Source organism: Harpia harpyja, chromosome 5 (genome assembly GCF_026419915.1).
Source record: "Harpia harpyja isolate bHarHar1 chromosome 5, bHarHar1 primary haplotype, whole genome shotgun sequence".
Classification (NCBI taxonomy): domain Eukaryota; kingdom Metazoa; phylum Chordata; class Aves; order Accipitriformes; family Accipitridae; genus Harpia; species Harpia harpyja.
Genome location: NC_068944.1, coordinates 57081859 through 57101680, shown reverse-complemented (window position 1 = coordinate 57101680; position 19822 = coordinate 57081859). Strand labels below are relative to the sequence as shown.

At 41.2% G+C, this 19822-nt stretch overlaps 2 protein-coding genes across 2 annotated transcripts in view; one reads left to right on the top strand and one right to left on the bottom strand.

The window, feature by feature from the left end:
• Positions 1-1418, bottom strand: part of DCAF13 (DDB1 and CUL4 associated factor 13) — a 31258-nt gene extending 29840 nt beyond the window's left edge. The window contains exon 1 of the mRNA XM_052786779.1: positions 1256-1418. Coding sequence (XP_052642739.1) covers positions 1256-1325 — 70 coding nt within the window. The 5' untranslated portion in view covers positions 1326-1418. The remainder of the gene's footprint in view (positions 1-1255) is intronic.
• Positions 1391-17795, top strand: SLC25A32 (solute carrier family 25 member 32). The gene is given in 8 exon segments (XM_052786780.1): positions 1391-1459; positions 1461-1722; positions 4929-5079; positions 6159-6244; positions 7368-7528; positions 14055-14168; positions 14731-14876; positions 16512-17795. Coding segments are annotated over 8 exon segments (1110 nt in total). The 5' UTR covers positions 1391-1405; the 3' UTR covers positions 16648-17795.
• The last annotated feature ends 2027 nt before the right edge of the window (positions 17796-19822 follow it).

Here is a 19822-nt window from a genome sequence, read left to right as displayed (position 1 = left end):
TCACTCATTAGGAATCCATACTCTAGTTCAGTCTGCTGGTTTCCAAAGACTATTTGATGCACATCAAAACCTCAAAAATCTCTGATGGAGTTGGGTATGACTCTGTAATATGACAGAGAATTTGATTTAACAGCTTACACACAAATCCCACTTAGAAAATTAAGAAGTATTCAGCTACTGTCCCAGTGGATAACCTCGGTAGTATTTTTCCATGTTGTAAGTATATAACCACTATTAACTAACTAGGAAATGTTAGCTATTATGCTACCTTGCACAACATAGCCACCTACCTCTAATTCAATCAAATAATGAAGCATACGCAATTTAAAATAATACAGGTCTATTGTCCTGCTCAAAGTAGTTTAATGCATCCAAGACGCCCAGAGTTTTATTCCTGCTCTTTCTAACAAAGGGTGGCCATCTTACAAACTTTATTTCTGACACTAGGTAGAAGCTAAACCCCATTTCTATCATGTTACTGAGGTGGGACTGCAGGACTGTGTAAGATCAGTTCTACAGAGGCTGAGCTGAGCAGAGGAGAGCATCATCTCACCTACCAGGCTACAGCTGCTGCATCTAAAAATGTGTAAAATCCACACGATTTTTGCCAGTTATAGTAAGGGATATACAAGAAGCTGGATGAGATGTACCAGGAAAGAAACAATAGCAAGCGCAAGAGGTTGCTAAGAGTAACCTACATAATACTAAGAGTAATCTCAGAGTACCGGAACGGTGACTAACCCCCCCAACTCCGCACTCCGGCTCTAACGGCGATTCCAGACCACGCTCTGGCAGCCCCAGCGCCCACGTTCCAGCAGCCGTGGCGGGGCAGCGAGCGCGCTTCTCGGCGGACGGCAACCGCACGCCGCCGCCTGAGACGGACACCCGCGAGTTCTGCCGGCGGGGCAGAAGCCGGCGGGGCCTCACGGCAAGTCACGGCCCCGCCGCGCCAAGAGCGGGGCTGGCTGGGCCGGCCGGGCGCATGCGCACGGCGAGCGTTACCGTCTGTTCCGCCGACCGGCCGAGCCCGGCGGCGGGAAGACCACCGCCCGCCGGGGGCTGGGCGGCTCGCAGCGGGCTGGCACCCTCCCCCAGGAGCAGCTCAGCGGCGGGGCGGGGCGGGGCGGGGCGGGGCGGGGCGGGGCCGGCGGACGCCTGAGCGCCTTCCCTCCCCCCCCCCCCCCCCCGCCACTGGCGCTGCCCGCGGTCCTCCCGGGCCGGCGGAGCTGAGCCCCGCCCCGGCTGCCCCGCTCACCGCGCTGCAGGTCCAGCTTGGTCTCGCGGAGGTAGTCGTCGGGGTTGCGGCTCAGCACCTTGACCCGCATCCTCGCCTCCGCGCACGCCGCCGCTTCCGCGCCGCCGGGAAACGCGCCTCCCTCCCCGTCGCGCACGCACACGTGACCGGATGCGCCGGGCGGGCAGTTCTCGCGCGACGCTGCTCCGCCGCGGCGCCGGGGCCGCTGTCAGCCCACGGCGGGCGAGGGAGGGAGGGAGGGAGGAGTGCCGCCTCGCCCCGCCCGCCCGCCCGCGCGCTGCCGCCGCCGCCGCCGGCGGCGATGAGCGCCCAGGGGCCCGCGTGCGCCGTGGAGGCGGCGGCGCCGCCGCCCGTGCCGTCCCCGCTCCGCCACGTGCAGCTGGAGAACCTGGCGGCGGGGCTGAGCGGCGGCGTCGTCTCCACCCTGGTGCTCCACCCACTGGACCTGGTCAAGATCCGCTTCGCAGGTGAGGCCGGACCGGCCGCGCACACACACACACCACCCCGTGCCGGACCGGACCGGACCGGGCCGGGCCGGGAGGCGGTGGGCCCCACGCCGCGAGGCCGCGGTGCCCCGGGCGGGGGTTGCCGTGGCTCCCCGCGTCCGGGGTTGGGGCGGCCCCCGCGGGGCCGGGGCTCTTGCTGAGGCGGCGGGTGTGCCGTGAGGGGAAGCCCCCGAGCCCGGCTCCCCCCCGAGAGCTCGCCGCTGAGGGCTACAGAGGCAAACCGTGCTTTCAGCGAAAAACGCACAAATCTGGCTGAGCGCGGCCTTTGCAAGCCGGTGACGTACCGGCTTTTTTTTTGAGGGAGGGCACGGCCGGATGAGCCTGCCCGTTTTTGCCCGAGCCTGCCTGCGGCTGCATGGCCAGAGGCGCTGGCAGGGTGGCCCCACGGCTTGGAAGAAACGGGCCGTAGGCTGAAAGGGCCGGTCTCCAGTTCTTTTCCCCCCAAAGCTTAATCTTCTTGTCGTTTCTAGGGACTGTAAAATGTGCTGTGTGCCGCGGGCTGTTTTCAGGCAGATCAGAGAGCTGACCAGGCTTTTCCCGCTCCTTCGTGACCGCCAGTGCCATAGGACACGGCAAGATTGTTTTTAACAGGCGGATTGTCTCAAGCCAACGTTCAAAGTTCACCTTTATGCCAAAGATTTTCAACGCTTCAAGCGTAACAGCAGTTTTATAATAATCTTGGTTGTTAACAGGAGTGGTACTGTTTTGCAGAAAACTCTAACTTGTTTGGTTTTCCACAGGGAAGTGTGTCGGCTTCTCCCTATCGATTTTGTCGTCATTATGAGAAACACGTTGCCCTTTTATCATATTCTGTTTTGTAGAGATTGAAACGTTTTGCTGTATCTGTGGATTGTTACCTTAAATGCATGCATGGGTGTTTAAGGTCTTAAAAACAAATAGTGAACTATCACAGGGAAGTTTTATAAAATTTAAAGCATTACATTTCCAAACGGACTTCTTGCAAAGTTGGATTTAAACACTTGCCTGCATATCCTATTGTGGGCACATCCTGGGCTGTATTGCGAAGAGCGTAGCTGGCAGAAGTGTTCCTTTCTCTCTATTTCGCACTTGTAAGACTACGTCTGAAGTACTGTGTCTAGTTTGGGGCTCAAACTGACATACTGGCGTGATTCTAGTGGAGGCCACCACACTGGTGAAGGGGCTGGAGCACATGACATAGGAGGACAGGCTGACAGAACAGGATAGGTTTGGCCTCATGAAGAGAAGACTGAGGGGAGATGATGTTGCAGTCTATGACTGTGTGACTGGAGGACACAGAGAAGGTGGAGCCAGATTCTTCTTGAAGGTGAATAGTCGTAGGGCAAGAGGGAACAAGCAGAAGCAGGAACATGGAAAATTCCAGTTATTTATTAGGAAAAAGGATTTTTATTATGGGAGTAGTCAAATACTGGAAGAGGTTACCCAGAGAGGCTGTAATCTCTTCAGCCTTGGCAACATTCAGGAGCTGACTGGGTGTGTCCCTGAGTAGCCTGGTCTAATTAGATCTGTTTTGAGCAGGAGATTGGGTTAGGTCACCTCTCACTTCCTTTCATATGATTGTTTGGGTTGAAAATAATGATTCCTTTGTTTTGTCTTCAACCCGGAAGTAAGAGCTGATATCAGAAATCAATGTTGTGAAGATTCGTGGCAGCATCATTGACAGACAGACTTGCCTTCATGTCTCTGATTTCCCATGTTGTTTACTGTGTTCATAAATCTGATCTAATGGCAGCATGGTAAAAAAAATCAGAAAGGTCTTTGGGAAAGCTCTAGCAGTGCTCATTCAGGAGGGAGAAAATAGGCATTTAATTTGTGTGCTAGTTTTGAGTGATTGTCAAGGTGTTGAGGCCTTGTCACAATGTGCTCAGAAAAAGCGTTTTGTCTTTAGCCCTGAAGTCTGTCACAACATACAGTACAGTACACACAGTTCAAAGAAGAAAGAATAATAAGTGTGCCACTGAACAGAAAACATCTGAAATTCGTGATTACCAGGATTAATCTTGATGGGGACACAAAAACTGCACTGACTGTAAAACTTTGAGATTAATTTTCAGTAAAATTGCAATCTAGCCTTGTGTCTATATTTGAAAGCTGCTACTGTGTTGGCATCATAATCTAGGTCAGAAGAGATCTATGGAGTTCACCCCCTACTCAGATAAGGTCTGCTTAGATCGGATTGCTCAGTCTTGTCTGCTGGCATTTTGAGTAGCTCCAAAGATGCCTCTTCAGGCAACTTGTTCCAGTATTTGATCACTCTGATGGAGAAAAAGTTCTGGTCAGAATTCCCTCTGTTCCAGCTTGTGTCCGTTACCTCCTGTCATCTCACCGTGTGCCGTATCACACACGTCATCAGTAATTGACTCTCTTGCTGTTACGGTAGGAGGAATAGTAGTTACCACTGTAAGTTGTGTGAACGTCTGTGTTCTAAATGAAGTCTGTCAAACAAAAACTTGCATGTGTTTTATCTTTTTGACAGTGATATTTTCTGAATATTTGGACAACCACCTGTTTGGTTATTGGGTGGGAAAAGTGTATGCATTTGTGTTTTCCTGCAAATCCATTCAATGAGAATAGAAGGAGAACATGGGAATTTTTGACAGAAGTAACCTTTAAGTGTTCTGGTGAAAACTGACTCTGGAATCAATAAGACATGACCCGTTGAAAATATTCAGACCTTTATAAAACATTTTAAAGAGGAAGATTGAATTTAAGAGTTGTTATTTGAGTCTTGTCTAAACTCCTTATAGAAATGTGTTGTCAAAGACCCCACATGTATCACTTGAAATATGATGTGAAATTGCTGGGGTGCTAAAAAGAAGAGACAAAAAAACTTCAATTCAAAGCTGCTGGTCACCAAAAGTGCACAGCAGTGCATTTATTTAGCCCTGTCAGATTGATGGGAACTTTCATTTCGCAGAGCTTAAAAGTTCTTTTTCTTTTCTTTGGGTTTTGGGGTTTTTTTAATTCTTTAACTCTAGACTTATGAAGCTATAAACCCCAACTCTTACATACTTTTAAAAGAATACTTTTAAAATGCAGCTGATCAGTTAAGCTGCAAATGAACATGAAACCTGCTTTGGAGGCTGTGTGTACTTCTGTGGTGACTTTTACACAGCTGAACTTCAGCTTCCTGAAATGTTTTTCAGTATAATTTCTTTCTTTCATAGTAAGTGATGGATTGGAGCTGAGGCCAAAATACAATGGGATTCTCCACTGTATGACCACTGTCTGGAAACATGAAGGACTACGAGGCTTATATCAAGGGGTAACTCCAAACATGTTGGGAGCGGGGGCTTCCTGGGGACTTTACTTTTTCTTGTAAGTAGAACTGTAAAACGTGTCATATCCGGTGCAATGTAATGTTCAGATATACACTGCATCTTCTTTGGGGGGTATAAAGATGTGCTAAGTGGCTTATAAACTTATGAATCTTTTAGTAAGTCCAGGTCTGTTACCCTTTATTATAGTTTGCTGTTTTAGAATTTAAGCAATTTGAGTCAGAGACCTGTTACTTTGTCAAGTACAGTGCATTCCCTTGATGCTGTGAAAATACTAAGGAACTCGAGAGATGGTGACATCATTCATGAAGACTCCTCTAAAAGTGCAAATACACTGTGCTTAAAACCTCTTGAAAAATAAAACCCTAAACTGGCATGTTAAGAATTAGAGAACATGATAAAGTTTTCTACTAAAGCTAAACATTTAACTGATTTTTAATAATTTTAGTGACAGTCAGTTCTTTCATTGTTTTTATGAGTTGATGGGCTTTGCTTATAAAGCCCATTTTTTAACACTCAATCTTTTCTCTTTTATTAGCTGTGTAACTGATCTGATTTACTGCTGATACCTATTAATTGAAACACTTTAGGGAATAGTTGGTATGCCTGTGCAAACCTCACTTGTCAGTTGTCTAGACTCTGTTATTGTTGTAGTTCAGTCTTCAAGCTTTGCTGTAGGTTCCTGTTGACATTTCAGCTCCTGTTGACAGTTTCTTAATCCACAAAGACTGGAAACTGGATCAAGAGAAGAGAGTCAGTATATTTCTGAGCTAGAAGATAGATACCTGTCACTGTTGCTCTCAATAAAAAGGAGGCTGTCTAATAGGTTTCTTTTAGAAGTTAATTCCTGAGATCTGGTAGCTGTTTCATGATGCAGTCCCATTGATAGTGACAGTAATACTTTATCAATTTAAATATGTATTACCATAGTTCACTTTAACAAGCTAACTGCTCAGTTAATCAACTAAACAAAGGTAGTTTGCTTAGATACCTGTTTTCAAAGGCTGTGTACCACCTAATGTTTTCCACGATCTTAAGTGAGATGTTTTGTTGTTTTGGGTTTGTTTTTTAGTGATGGTTTGTTTCCACCTTTACCAAAATATATTTTACATTTTCCAGTTACAATGCCATCAAAGCTTACAAAAAGGAAGGGAGGCTGGAAAGTCTCAGTGCAACCGAACACCTAGTGTCAGCTGCAGAGGCTGGTGAGTTTAAATGCAAAGAAGATTAATGTTTGCTTCTAGCCTTTCCATATGTTGCTCCCTGCTTTTGTGTGTCAGTACTGCTTTTTCTTACAGCTGGCAAGTGTAAGTGTTCAAGTCCAAATGCAGTCATTTATTGTCTGTAAATAAGTTAATGTTGTCTAAGATGACTAGATGGATCACTGTGGTCTCTTCAGTTTTGCTCAGAAATAGCAGTTGTCAAAATACCTTTCGACCTTGTTTTCATTGTGTATAAGCGTTTTCCATGTTTAGTACTATATTGAGTCCCAAAATATAACTATATAAATCTGCTGCCATCAGCTTGTTAACTTGTTAAATGTTTAACACTTAGACCTGGAAAAGAGAAGGACTATTGAAGTTAATAGAATAAGTGAATTGGTCATTGGTCTTTGAAAGTCTTTATCTGTGGTCCAAGTTTTTTTAGAAACTAAAGATTCAAAATAAAAATACAACTTGTATCAGCAAGACTTTTAATATGTTGTTTCTAACATATGTTCTTGTACATGCTTCTGTGTTGCATTTAATCTAGGCAATTGAGAAGACTTTTTATTAGGATGTTGGAGCATTCATTTAATGTTGAAATACAAGGCATACTGTTTGATGTGAAAAATAGTAATGGGTTATTTTAGAACTGTATTTTCAATAACCTATAAAGCTATAACAGGTTGTTTCTATAAACCCGTCAATGATTAAGCAAATTTCTCATGGCTGAGGTGTCCATTAAATTTTGAACAATTATATACTCAAAGAATAACTCAGATAATCAGGAGTACATTAAGAAGTTACTAATGATTCCTATCTACTACAGATTACACTACTGACTGTGGAAAGGTGAAGAAAAGGGGGGATGTACTAGGAATATTCATAAAGCCATATGCTCTACAGAAGTACCCCCAGCAGGAGTAGGTTGGACTTGATTGTGAGCTTTGAAGGCAGAGAGAGGGAACAATGGTGGGCATAAACTTTGCCTGTTTTAAGTAATATAAGTGCTTTTGTAGGATAAGTAGTTTTGTCATTGTAGAAGCCTGTGTTACATTGGACTGAACAAACTGGGACAAGCTTTGGATTTGGCATAACAATCAGTCTAACTTCCATCTGTTCTCAGGAGCCATGACACTCTCTATTACAAACCCAATATGGGTAACGAAGACGCGACTTGTGCTACAATATAACGCTGGTGTTGATCCATCAAAGCGGCAATACAGAGGAATGTTTGACGCTCTTATAAAGATATACAAGACAGAGGGTATACGTGGCTTATATAAGGTAATAAAATTTAAGAAAAATTCCAGGATTCACTGGCGTCACTCAGTAGCATGGTGAGACTTGTAAATACTCGTCTACAAAAAAAAAAAAAGGAGCAAGTAATTTTTTATATTAGCTCACTTTTATTTTGTGAGAGTTCTTTCCCACTGAAGAACTGCAGCAAAAAGGCTTAGTCAGAAGAAAAGCTATTATACTGTTGAAATGTAGGAAATCACTGAAGAATAGAGTGTAACCTTTACGGCTAAGCCATCTCCTGTTGGGTGATAATGCTGAAATGAGAGTAAACTACAAGCTGCTTTTTAATTTTTTGGAGTCTTCTTATAATTAAAATTTGCATAAGGAGGGCAGCAATAGCATAATCTGTCTTGCTGCTAGTGCTTTCTTCCATTTCACCCTTTATCTCTCTCTTTCTGACATCTTGTGGAACGTAACATATGACTAAAGCAGTTGCTCTCCACAATGGACGGTTTCACAACTGCTCATTTGCCCTCTGGTTATTGAGGTCTGTAATCTGTCATCTCTAGATCCATAAAATTCGCAGACTTCTAAATATGGCCTGCGTGGGGGGGGGGTTATTCCCTTTAATTTAGGGAAACAGATGGCAACTGGATTTGGACTTTTTGCCGCCTGCTTCCTTCAGGCCATGACATGAAGATGCATTCATCAGTGCCTGGAAGGTGTGAAGAAACCTATTTTAGTTCAGTCTGGCTCTTCTGCAAGTAATGCTATAGAACAAGAACACTATCTCTTAGGAATTGTCCTAATTACTGAACGTTAACTTCTTTTACTTACAGCGAAATTATAATCCTTCCTATGTTGAAAGACTAGTAGGCCACATACCAATGAATGCCGAATTCTGACACTAGGAGCAAGGCACCTTAATTATTCCTAAATTGAAATTGTCAGTATTTCTGATTTGCCTGCCTGGATGTCTGCTGTGATCCATGTAGATAAGTTCAAATTTCTTAGGGTTTAAGATGTCATTCCATTGAGTTACTGTTCAGATTATTCGTGCATGTAGCATGTGTTGCCTTTGGCGCTAGACACTTCTTTGTAGTGTTAATCTGCAAGTGGGAAACTAAACCAGGTACTTCCTTTGAAAGAGCAAATTACTTAAATCTGCAGAGAAGGTGACCTAGATAGGTCCTGAGTGACCTACATAACTATGCACACTGAGCAACTTTCATTTGATGTCAGGATTCTCTCAACCTCATCTATACTGGGAAGAAGGCACCTCTTCAGGTGGCTCTCTGACTTGTCCATACTTTAGCCTTCCTCCATTTTCTGTTTTTGGGGGAGTCTTCATTTTTTCTCTTTCTTGCTTTATTTGAAATTTGACAGCTGAAGTTTTGTTAATTGCCCTGAATTGCAGGAGCTGTAGTGCACATGAATGTCTTCTTTTTCCCCATAATCTTAATTTCAGATAGAGTTCCTTATAGCAAATAAGGGGATCTGAGAGAATACCACCACAAATTGGAAATAAAATCTGGAAGTAGTTTCATTCTGATTAATTTGAGATTAGTCTTCTAAAGAATGGTATTTCTGTCCAAGCAATTCTGTGTCTTGCTCTCTATTGCACAAGATGCTGTTACTGGTCTGAGCAATTCCTTTCAGACAAGACTAGTAATGTCAGGATGCATCGATCTTTCTAGCAGGGATCAAAGCTGTCTTTATTAGCTCTGTTGGGTATTGTTCATTAACCTATAGTTCATCTGAAGTTGGGTTCCTCAATAAATTGTTCTTCTTGAACTTGGCCTGGTTTTGAAAAGACAGGAGCCTTTCTTGCACTAATTATCCCAGTAATCATCATCAGTGATCTTCCCCACCCTCCATCCATTAGGCTTTGTCCTTTGGCCTCCACCCCCAGATGACTGGGGACAGAGCTGCTCTACTGCACACCAGGCTGAGGGAAAAAAAAGCTTGGGGTTATGTAATTTGAACATGCCTATAGATCTGTCGGAGGTCTGAGCTCTAAAAATTACTTTGCCATGAAGTTGAATGTCATGCAGCCATCTCCATGTTAAGAGTGCTGTAAGTTTCTTGTCAAGCATAAGGCAGGAGAGACCAAACATAAAATAATCGTAAGATTGTAGGAGTTGGCACTTTCAGAAAAACATAAAATATCTCTGAGCTCTTGGAAACTGTTAGATGTCTAGTCTAGAGTGACTGACTACTAAAACATCAATCAAGAATGCAACTAACGTTCTTCCTGGCCTCCATGCTTCTGTATTTCTATTTTCAGTTTTGTTCTCTTTGAGCAATGATGTAGAAGCAGCAATTAGAAATAGAGCAATGCTTAATAGACAACAGGAAAATAAACAGGAAGTGCAGAAAATTTAAGGAGATTAAAGGAAAATACAGTCTTATCAAGACTGAGAATAATAATGCAGTATGTTAACAACAACAAAAAAATCCTAGCAGTAATGTGTACTCATTACCAAATGAAATAGATATTTTGGACACTCCTGTATTGTCATTTCACCTTTGGTAGGCAAGATTCTATACTCTGAGGATGAAGTATTTTTTCCAGTCCATTAATGTCTAAGGCATTTACCTCTCTTTATTTTGCTATGCTTTTGCTTATGCTATTTTGCTGCTTCTTGCAAATGTGGAGCTTGTAAGATAAGTGACTTTCTAGGTCTTTGTACTTGTATGTAGCAAAATCCACTGAGATTTGCCCATCTTGATTTTAACTTTAGTGCCAGGTTCTACAGAGAGACAGAAGGGTAAGTAGCTTTCACATAAAAGATGGTATCATTTTTCACCATGAAGGAATCAAGAGGCTTAGGGAGATAATGGCATATTTCCAGTGTCTTTCTGTGTAAGTTGTCAGAGCAGAGCACTCTGATACTACTGGTCTTTGGCACACTGAGAACCCAACTGAAGACAACACTAAACAGATTACAAGGGGAATCTGTGGCATTCTTTTGAAACATATAGCAGAGGCTGCTCTGGCATGAGCGCTTTCAAACACTTCAGGCAGCGATGTGAGTACCCCATCACCAAATGAACCTTTTTCCTTACTTTACTGAGAAGCGCAGGCTTTCCACTATATATACTTGCTTATGTTCCTTTTCATTGTGATGGGCGACCTTTGAAACACTAACCAACGGGACCTTTTTCTCTTGTCTTGGATCCTCGGCACTTAACAGCTGTTTAAGTCAACTTTTAAATACAATTTTCTTCGCACTGTCTACTGGTCAGAATTACATGCTTTGCCATTTAAATTTCTAATTATATATTTAATTCTGCCTACTGTTCTAATCCTCCAAAAGAGAATTCAAACAGGACTTCTTTGAGCAACCATTTCTCCTGTCAAGCCCTTGTGGCAAAAATCTTCCAAAGATATGTTTTGAATATTAAAGTGAAAAATAAGAAGTACATAAAGTGAAATGATTTTAAAATTTATCTTCACAGTCTCATTATATATGAAAAATAAATATCAAATTCTATCAAATTTTGAGGCAAGAAAGATTTTTGTGTAAAATTGTAAGAATAAGAAAATAGAGTAAGAATATCTTTTGCAAACTTCACAGTAATGAAATATCTTGGCTGAGGAAGAAACCAGTTTTGCTTTGAAACATTTTTCCATAAGAACACATTGTTTTGTATGATCAGTAGAAGCCTGGGACAGCTCTTATTTTACTGAGGCGCATTGGCTGACAGTTGCTTCACTCTCTTCTTGCATTTTTTAATATTGGCTCAACATTAAAAGTCCTTCAGTCTTTGGAAGTTTTCCGCATGAGCACAAGACTTAGAGCATGCTGGTACTTATTTAGCAAGTATCATCAGTGGATGCTTTAGGACTCTTGGGTGCAAGTTATCCAAATCTGCTGGCTTAACTTTAAAAGTTTAGCACTCTTAAATGTTGTTTAACATTCTTCTTTTGTTGGTGGGGAAAATATTGCCTCATTCTCCTATGACATAAATACATCATTCTAATTTTTTCCAAGTAGAGAACAATTACTTACTTTGTCTTCTAATGCTTTTACTGTCTAATCATGGGCAAATGTTTGTCAAGATTTTCCCTGGTATCACTATACATAAATTTTATACCGTTCCTTGTTCTTCTGACCCAGATATTTATTCTTTGATATTTTTAATAATTTAGTTTTTCTTTTTTCCTCCTCTTCTGTTTTTATATTACTGGTTAATTTTCTTCTGATCCAGGATTTCTGAAAACCAGAGTTGTCATTTTTCCTGTTTCGTGGCCCCTTGGCTTCAAACTTCACAAAATTCTGTGATTATGCTCACAGCTGAGGAAATATAGATGTTTGGTTTAATTACTTGTTCTCATTTGGAGAAGTGTTTTTTCTGGGACTTTATCTAGCCCTTAATGCATTTCGTTAGTTCATGGTCACTGATGATTAGTTCATGACCATTATTTTCTACTGTGAGAAGAAATTCATCCTCATTTATCAAAGAGATCCTAAAAATCACTTCCTGAATGGCTGTAATATTGTAAACTTAAGAAATCTATAGCATGCAGCGAGCTAATCTCTGGAGTGGTAGAAGCTCTGTGCAATTTTTATGCCTGCTGTTGTTTTAGGGTTTTTTTTTTTTGCTGCAACTTAGGAGTTTATGAAGTAATTTATCATTTCGTCCTGTTATACTATTCCAGTGGACTCCTACCAGGATCCCTTCTCTTTTTCTTCTCCTTCTCCAGGCTCTTAGTAGTATATTGATTGATAAGTCTTTATTCAACATTCTGGGCTTCCGATTTAGTCTAATACAGAGTTTTGTGTCTGGACGCATCTTTTAATTCCTCTGTCTCACCTGGATGAATCATGGGAAATAAGATAAATTTTCCCCAAAATACTGGTATCAAACAGGTTTTGGTTCTTTGAGTCCTTTTACCCACATTTTGATCACTTCATTATAATTGTCCCTTTGCAACAGTTTTCAGCAAGCTTTTGGCTCCCTTAAGTAATTTTTGGCCAAGATGATTAATTCCCCATTTATTTGTATTTTTCCAGTGTAAGTGACCAACTCTTCAAAAAGAGAGTTAGTGCATCTCAGAACCCGTGCAGCTGTTGGCTCATTTTCTGCTGAGCTAGTCCTGCTCCTGAAGGAACTCCGGCCTTCACTTTCTTGTAGAGACACTTCAGAAAATACCTGGTTTCCCCCTTCCTTTCAACTTTTTGAAAGAAAACATTTCTGTATATTTTCATATTATACTCTTTACTGTCCATTACTGCCTCTTACAAATGGGGAACATTTCCCAGACTGCTTTGTTACACCTTTGATCACCTCTGCTGGGCTGCCTTGGGATATGCTCTGAGCAGGGTAAGGGATGCACTCAAACTGGTCCAAATCTTAGATTTCTTTCTTTAATGTAAATCATCCATAAGTCTTTGTATGAGTTAGCTTTCCTTCTGTGCCCTTCAACTTTCCACTGTGCAAGTGTGTGTGTGTGTGAGAAGGACATCGAGGTGCTGGAGCATGTCCAAAGATGGGCAACAAAGCTGGTGAAGGGTCTAGAGAACAAGACCTATGATTAATTCATGACCAGCTCCCTCAGGAGCAGCTGAGGCAACTGAGGTTGTTTAGTCTGGAGAAAAGGAGGCTCAGGGGACACCTGAGCTCTCTAAAACTACCTGAAAGGAGGTTGTAGCGAGGTGGGTGTGGTCTCTTCTCCCAAGTAACAAGCGATAGGACAAGAGGAAATGGCCTCAAGTTGCACCAGGGGAGGTTTAGATTGGATATTAGGAAAAATTTCTTCACCAAAAGGGTTGTCGAGCATTGGAACAGGCTGCCCAGGGAAGTGGTTGAGTCATCATCCCTGGAGGTATTTAAAAGATGTGTAGTCATGGCATTTAGGGACACGGTTTAGTGGTGGACTTGGCAGTGTTAGGTTTATGGTTGGACTTGATCTAAAAGGTCTGTTCCAACCTAAATGATTCTATGATTCTATATATACACACACATTTTTTAATACAGAAATGTGTATATATATCATAGATACACATTTATATATACACACACATGCACACGTGTACATATCTATCTCCGAGACTTGATCACAAGAGGTTTTTCATACCTCTACTCCTGATGGCCCTCCTCACTGAGACACTAGCTTCTGTCATTGCCTTACCAGTCTGAGGTGGGAACTGAACAGGGTAGTGCCAGTCCCTGGAAAGGGGCAGGCACTGAGCAGCACATTTGCAAGACTGCAGCTTGATTTGTATTCTTAATGATCCTGATCCACGTTACCAGTTTCTTAAGACCTGTGCTTGTGCTTTGTGAGGTGGAGTCCCTAGGCCACTTGTTTTGTCTTGCTCGCTCATTACGTGTCTTTAGCCTGCATGTCATTTAGAGAAAAGTAACGTATATTACACTTTTGTGTGATGCCTGCCATTAAGAATAACCAACCCAGAATCAGCTTTGAGTCCTACTGCACTGTGACAGTTGTGCAGTCACAATTTGTAAAGTAATGGAGGACATATGTATGTGTGTAAGTTGAGCTCTGTCAAGTTGTATAGTTTTTGTCCATTGCTGTTTAACCTTGTTTTATTCCTTTTTTTAGGGATTTGTGCCTGGTCTGTTTGGAACTTCACATGGAGCACTTCAGTTCATGGCATATGAGGAACTGAAACTGAGATACAACAAGTATAGAAACAGAGCATCAGATACAAAATTGGTACGATTCTCGAGAATAAAAATGTGATGTGTATGTGAATAAGCAGAAATTTATTCCATTTGTCTAGGTCATAGAACAGCCAAATGTACAAAGTATTGATACATTAATTGGAATGTAGAATATATAGAAGGAAATAATACTTTTTCACTTTTCAGGAACAAGCAACTGGTTAGGGCTGTTTTCCTGTAGGGAAGCCAACTTCTTATTTTGGCAAGTGTTCTGAGAATTTTAGAGGGAGGAATGGTTTTTTTCTTTCTTTGTGGAACCATAAGTGGTGGTCTTAAACACTTACATGGAAAACTGGTCAGGTGCAAGTTGGGCAAAGGTAGTTACTTTTGGAAGTGTTTCACTTATAGGAATGAGAGGGCACAACACATGTTTTACAATTAATTATTTGTAGCACTGTATATAGCATATGTTGCCATTTTTTTTAAATGTGTGTATCGTAAGGGGGAAAAATCTATAGTATTTAGTTCAACATTTAAAAATCAAGTAAGATTTTGGGAAATTGGCTAATTTAAACCATACTTAAGGCAAGCCTGGTAATTTTTGTTGCTTCTAGAACACTGTGGAATACATAACAATGGCAGCTGTATCCAAAATATTCGCTGTGTCAGCAACATATCCCTATCAAGTTGTGCGAGCTCGTCTTCAAGATCAGCATAATACATATTCTGGTGTGTTTGATGTGATCCGCAGGACATGGAGGTAGGCATGCAGAATCAAAAGCTTATGTCTTGGAAAGTGAGTCTTACAGAATCAGAACTATGTTTACTGGCTTCCATGCTGACTTGCAGAACCAGTGCAGCTCAGAGCAAACAAAATGTTAGCTGTACAAAGTCATTTTGTGCAAGATGCCACTAATAGCAATAATCTAAGGACAAAGAAGGAGATGGGAGAGGGTCAACTCTGGGCTGCAGGCTGCTGTTGTTTATTCTGTCTCCTTTCTCTCTTCCCCAGCACATTTCACTTACAGGTTAAAAAAATAACGTTGAGTTGGCTGTTTTGGGGCTCTTAAACAATTGTCACTTGAACTGCTTTACATTATCACATATGACAGGAGTGTTGTGCTGCTGGGAGTTGTGGCTAATCCAGATTCCTGGCAGGAGGAAGTGAGCTAGCCAGAGCTGTTTATACTGATGTCCCTGGGTTACCCTGGGGCCTGACGGCATTTGTAGTCTAGTCCCAGCTTCCCGTAGAACCTTTAGAGAACTGTTACCTCACACCTATGCATATCTTTTCACAAACTCTCTTCCCTCTACTCCACAGGGCATGTGAGAGTTCTCACACAGAACTCTGTAGTTACTAAGGTTAGCCACCTTTGCAGCATGCAACCAATATTAATCTTGCTTTGGACAATGTTTCTGGGTTGCAGCATATTGCTAGAGATGTGAATGGAGTCAGCTAACTCCTGGGGTGTTAAGAGGTGCCACCTGAATGGGTGAATGAGGCTGTGTTGTTCCAGGACCACTCCTGGCTGAGAGGCAGTACAACCATTTTGACTGAAGCCAGTTCAAAGGAAAATAGCTCTGATGTCTCAGTGCCACAGTCTATAGGAAGGCTTATTAGTTCTGAAAAGTGTGAATGTATACAGCTATTCTGGGGCCACTACTGTACTCATTATGAAACAAATGCAACCTAGAGCCCTAGGGAGGGTAGTGTAAACCACACCCAAGCACTTTCCAGGATCTGTGTTAACTGTTCTCATCGCTCCAGGTGTCGTCGGCCTCTATGAAGCTGGAAAACAGGGAGCTGAGATTAAAAGTCTTTGAAACTTTTTAACAGCCCTAACATGAATACTCTGATTCAAATTGGGGGAAGTTAGATCCTCATTTATTGGCCAGTGGAATCAAAATTCTGGAGGAGGTGCTTACTTTCCTTAGTTATATTGACCCTCAGCTCACTTGCTGTTACATGACCCAAAACCACCAAGCCTTTCAGCCCTGCTGGCTTCAGTGAGATTAAATACATAAATGCTTTTTGGAACAGGCTGCAGAAATTTTAAGTTATTTTAATCTGTTACTGTGTCATGAAGAAAGATAGTAAATTGCCTCCTACTCAGACAATACCAAAAAAAAACCACAAAAACCCACCCAAACCCTAGGCTAAATAGCTGATGTACAGAATACTATCATATGTTCAGAAGAGAAAATGGTGGGTTAAGATTTGATATAATATGGCTCTTTAACCACTACCATAAGAAATTATTCTGAAATTTTTATTCCTAACCTGAAGCACCTCTCTCAGTGAGCGCACAAGAAGAAAAATGCCAGGCTTTGTTTTATGTCTGATTTCTATTAAAAGACATTAACTAAAAGTAAATGTTTTTCTGTGTCTTCAAAGGAAAGAAGGAATTCATGGATTTTACAAAGGAATTATCCCCAACGTGATCAGAGTGACTCCTGCCTGCTGTATTACCTTTGTAGTTTATGAGAATGTGTCTGGTTTTTTACTTGGTTTTAGAAAAGAAAATAATTAAACGTATGAGCTTGTGTTCGTAAGGAATCTATCCTTTATTTTTTATATTTATGATCTGGGAGAGATTTAGTTCAGCAGTCTTCTCTGATGCTGTGAATTGATCTAGTATTTTGAGGAAAGAACCTGGAGATAGTAAAACCCTGCCAACATCTCTTCTGCTGAGTGTTCCTACATTGCTGCCTCCTCTCTGAATCAGCTGCGTCTGCTTGAAACAGATGTCTCTGCAACTGTGAAATAATAGCACTGTGACTGGGTGAAGGCAGCTGTGCAGCAATTCAGTTCATCCTGGCCTGCCTGGAATAACGGACTAATCTGTTTTGACAAGTCTCAAGGTAACAGTTGGTCAGATTCTGTTCCTACAGAAGTGGAAAACTTCATATAAAAGCAACTCTGGGGTCTGTCAGAACTTTCTTAAATCTTTATCTGAGTCTCATGAAGAAAGTATGTATGTGGTTGTTTACAGCAATGTCTTCTGAATCCACCTCTGTGTTATTTGTCAGATTTTAGCATATGGAATGCTCCAAATTCCATTGCTCATCCAACACAAAAATGCTGCCTCAGTGGGGTGCAGTTTGGAAACTCAAATTGTTTTGTAAAACAGCTGTCCGTTCTTGGGTTTGAATAATTGCCAATCTGATGAAACCTAGTTCTTGTCTCATACCAGGACAGACATTGTGGTTTTGGCTTGCTTTTAGCACCAGACCAAAGTGTATGTTGTGTGCATCGCTGGCCACTTACTTAATGCTTTTTCTCTCTGCTCCCTGCCCGCTTGCTCTCTCTCTGAGCGAGATTCTGTCTCCATTACTGATACATCTGACCAAATATTACTAAGTAAATGCATTTTTGAAAGTAGGCTTACATTTAAAAAATGAGGGGGGGGTTCTAGTAATCCCATAATGATGCAGTTTTCAAAGCACTGTAAGAACAAATATGACCATGCTTATTTTCAATAATATTCTCTGGGGAAAAAGAAACCAACCCATAAGTAGTCTAAAAAGTATTGTGCACAGGACTTCCTTTAAAAAAAAACAGAATGATCCATTAATGTCTTCTGATTTGGTCTAAGGACAGGACTGTAAGAATATATTGATTGCTAACTTAGTGATAAACTAAATTACAATACATCTCAGTAAATTTGTATAATAATGATGTTTATTTGCATGCCAATAATTGCTGTCAAGTATATGTACTTTTTGGAGATCTGGGTTTGTTTTATTTTTTTAGTTCTTTAAGAAAACACATTGCTGACTATAACATCTGCCTTCTGCTGTTGGTAAGAAGGTATTAAGTATCTAGAAAGTATCACTTAACTAAGGAAGAAGTAAGTTAGCAAAGATTATTCAACAGGTAGGGGGAAATAGTCAAGTTTTGTAAGGAGCTGAGTATACTATTCAGCAAAACACCTGAATAATCACTTAGAGAAGCTTCCTGTTTAACAGAAGACTAACCTAAAGCAGAAATAAGGGGTTTTTTTATAAAAATCTAACAGATTAGGGAATTGGTTTCAATTTTAAGTTAAAATCTAGAAGACTACAGAAACTGCTCAATATTTTGAATCTTAATTCAGCAATCCACTTGCTTGTTTCTGCTGATACTATTGCCACATACCACATTTTGTGTATACTTAACTTTATTAATGATTTACACTTTCTCCTCCATGATCCCATCCCCTGTACTGATACAGTTGATAATCTCATCTGGAAAGGGCATGTGGCCATTATGGCTGGCTTTGGTTTTTATTATGAAAGTTTCCGTGTGTATTTAGCTGAAGATGAAATTTACTGGAAGTTTACCATACAGATTATTGCATAGATCCCTAACAGCTATTAACTTCTTCTGCCTTTGGAGGGTGTTTACTTGGTTTTGTGTGTTTTCTATGCATGTTACGCAGAACGAATTTAATGGACCGCTGAGTTAACTCTGCTACCCAAGGGTCCAAAAAATATTCTGAAGACGTATGAATAAATCTTAAGAATAAAAGTTGTGCACTTACTACCCTGGATTAGGGTGCTCTAGGCCCAGAACAGCTTGCTCATGCTCCAGAATAAGTGCAAAGACAGGCTACAAGCATGTACACAATCAGTTACTGTACGTTAACTGACATTTTGTAAATTCACACCAGAGCTTAGCTCATAGTAACTTGTTTGTGTTCAGATACCTTAAAACCCATCGTCCAAGCCAATGAAAACAGTACACTTCTTCAGAGACAAAATACCAGCTGTATAATTTGCTGGCTTGCAGCAGTATCACACATAAGCTTGCATTTGGGAAACCCTGAACGCTCTCCTAGCTGCAGGTGAGTTCCTCTAGCATTCTTAACAAAAGCTGCAGACAAGAGCTACCACTTTGAGAAATGCCTGGGGAAAATCCTATAACCTGTTCAGAAGAAAAGGTGAGATTTAATCCTCAATAGCTGAAATTCCTTATCTCAGATTTAATGTTTTTTCAATTTCTGGGACAATTGTAGATTCCTGCATGTTGTACATGCTTTTTCCTGTTTTTTTTTTTAATTTCATTAATGTAAAATTGATTTTTTTAGTATGAACATGATTATTGTTTCCCTTTAGAATCTGTCCAATTTTTTTAAATATTTGAGTATATCACTTGTTGCATTTGGAAGAAAATACTTAAAACACTGAAGCTAATGCTGTGCTGGCATGATCAGTGTTGTCACTTGTCCGGTCTGGAGGCTGCAGTCAAATGCCTGTCACATCATTCTTTCACTTTACCAGTATACTTTTTGAAAGCCAAGGCATTTTCACCTGCCTTATTTCTATATCTTCCAAACTATTTAATATATCTAGCTTTTAATTAACACCAAAGTGATTGTATATATCTGAAAGGCTAAATCCAGTTGAGACCAATAATAGATGTTTATACTTAAATCCTGTCTCTCAAGAAGTGAAAGAGTTAAAGCAAAAGAGAGAGCTTAGATAGTCTATTTTTACTTGGTTATTCAGAACGAGGTATTTAGTTCTTACCATCTAGGTCACATCATCAGTTAAGTCAGCAGGAATTTGTTGAGAGAATTTGTAGGATTGAGAGGAATTTGTAGACTGCAACAGCAGAGCATCCTATTCTGTAGTCAGGTTTACAGTAGTAGAATTTACATGTTTTCTGAAGGCTAAAGCCAAGACATGAGTTTACTTTCTTAGAACTTTCTATGAAGTCTTCTA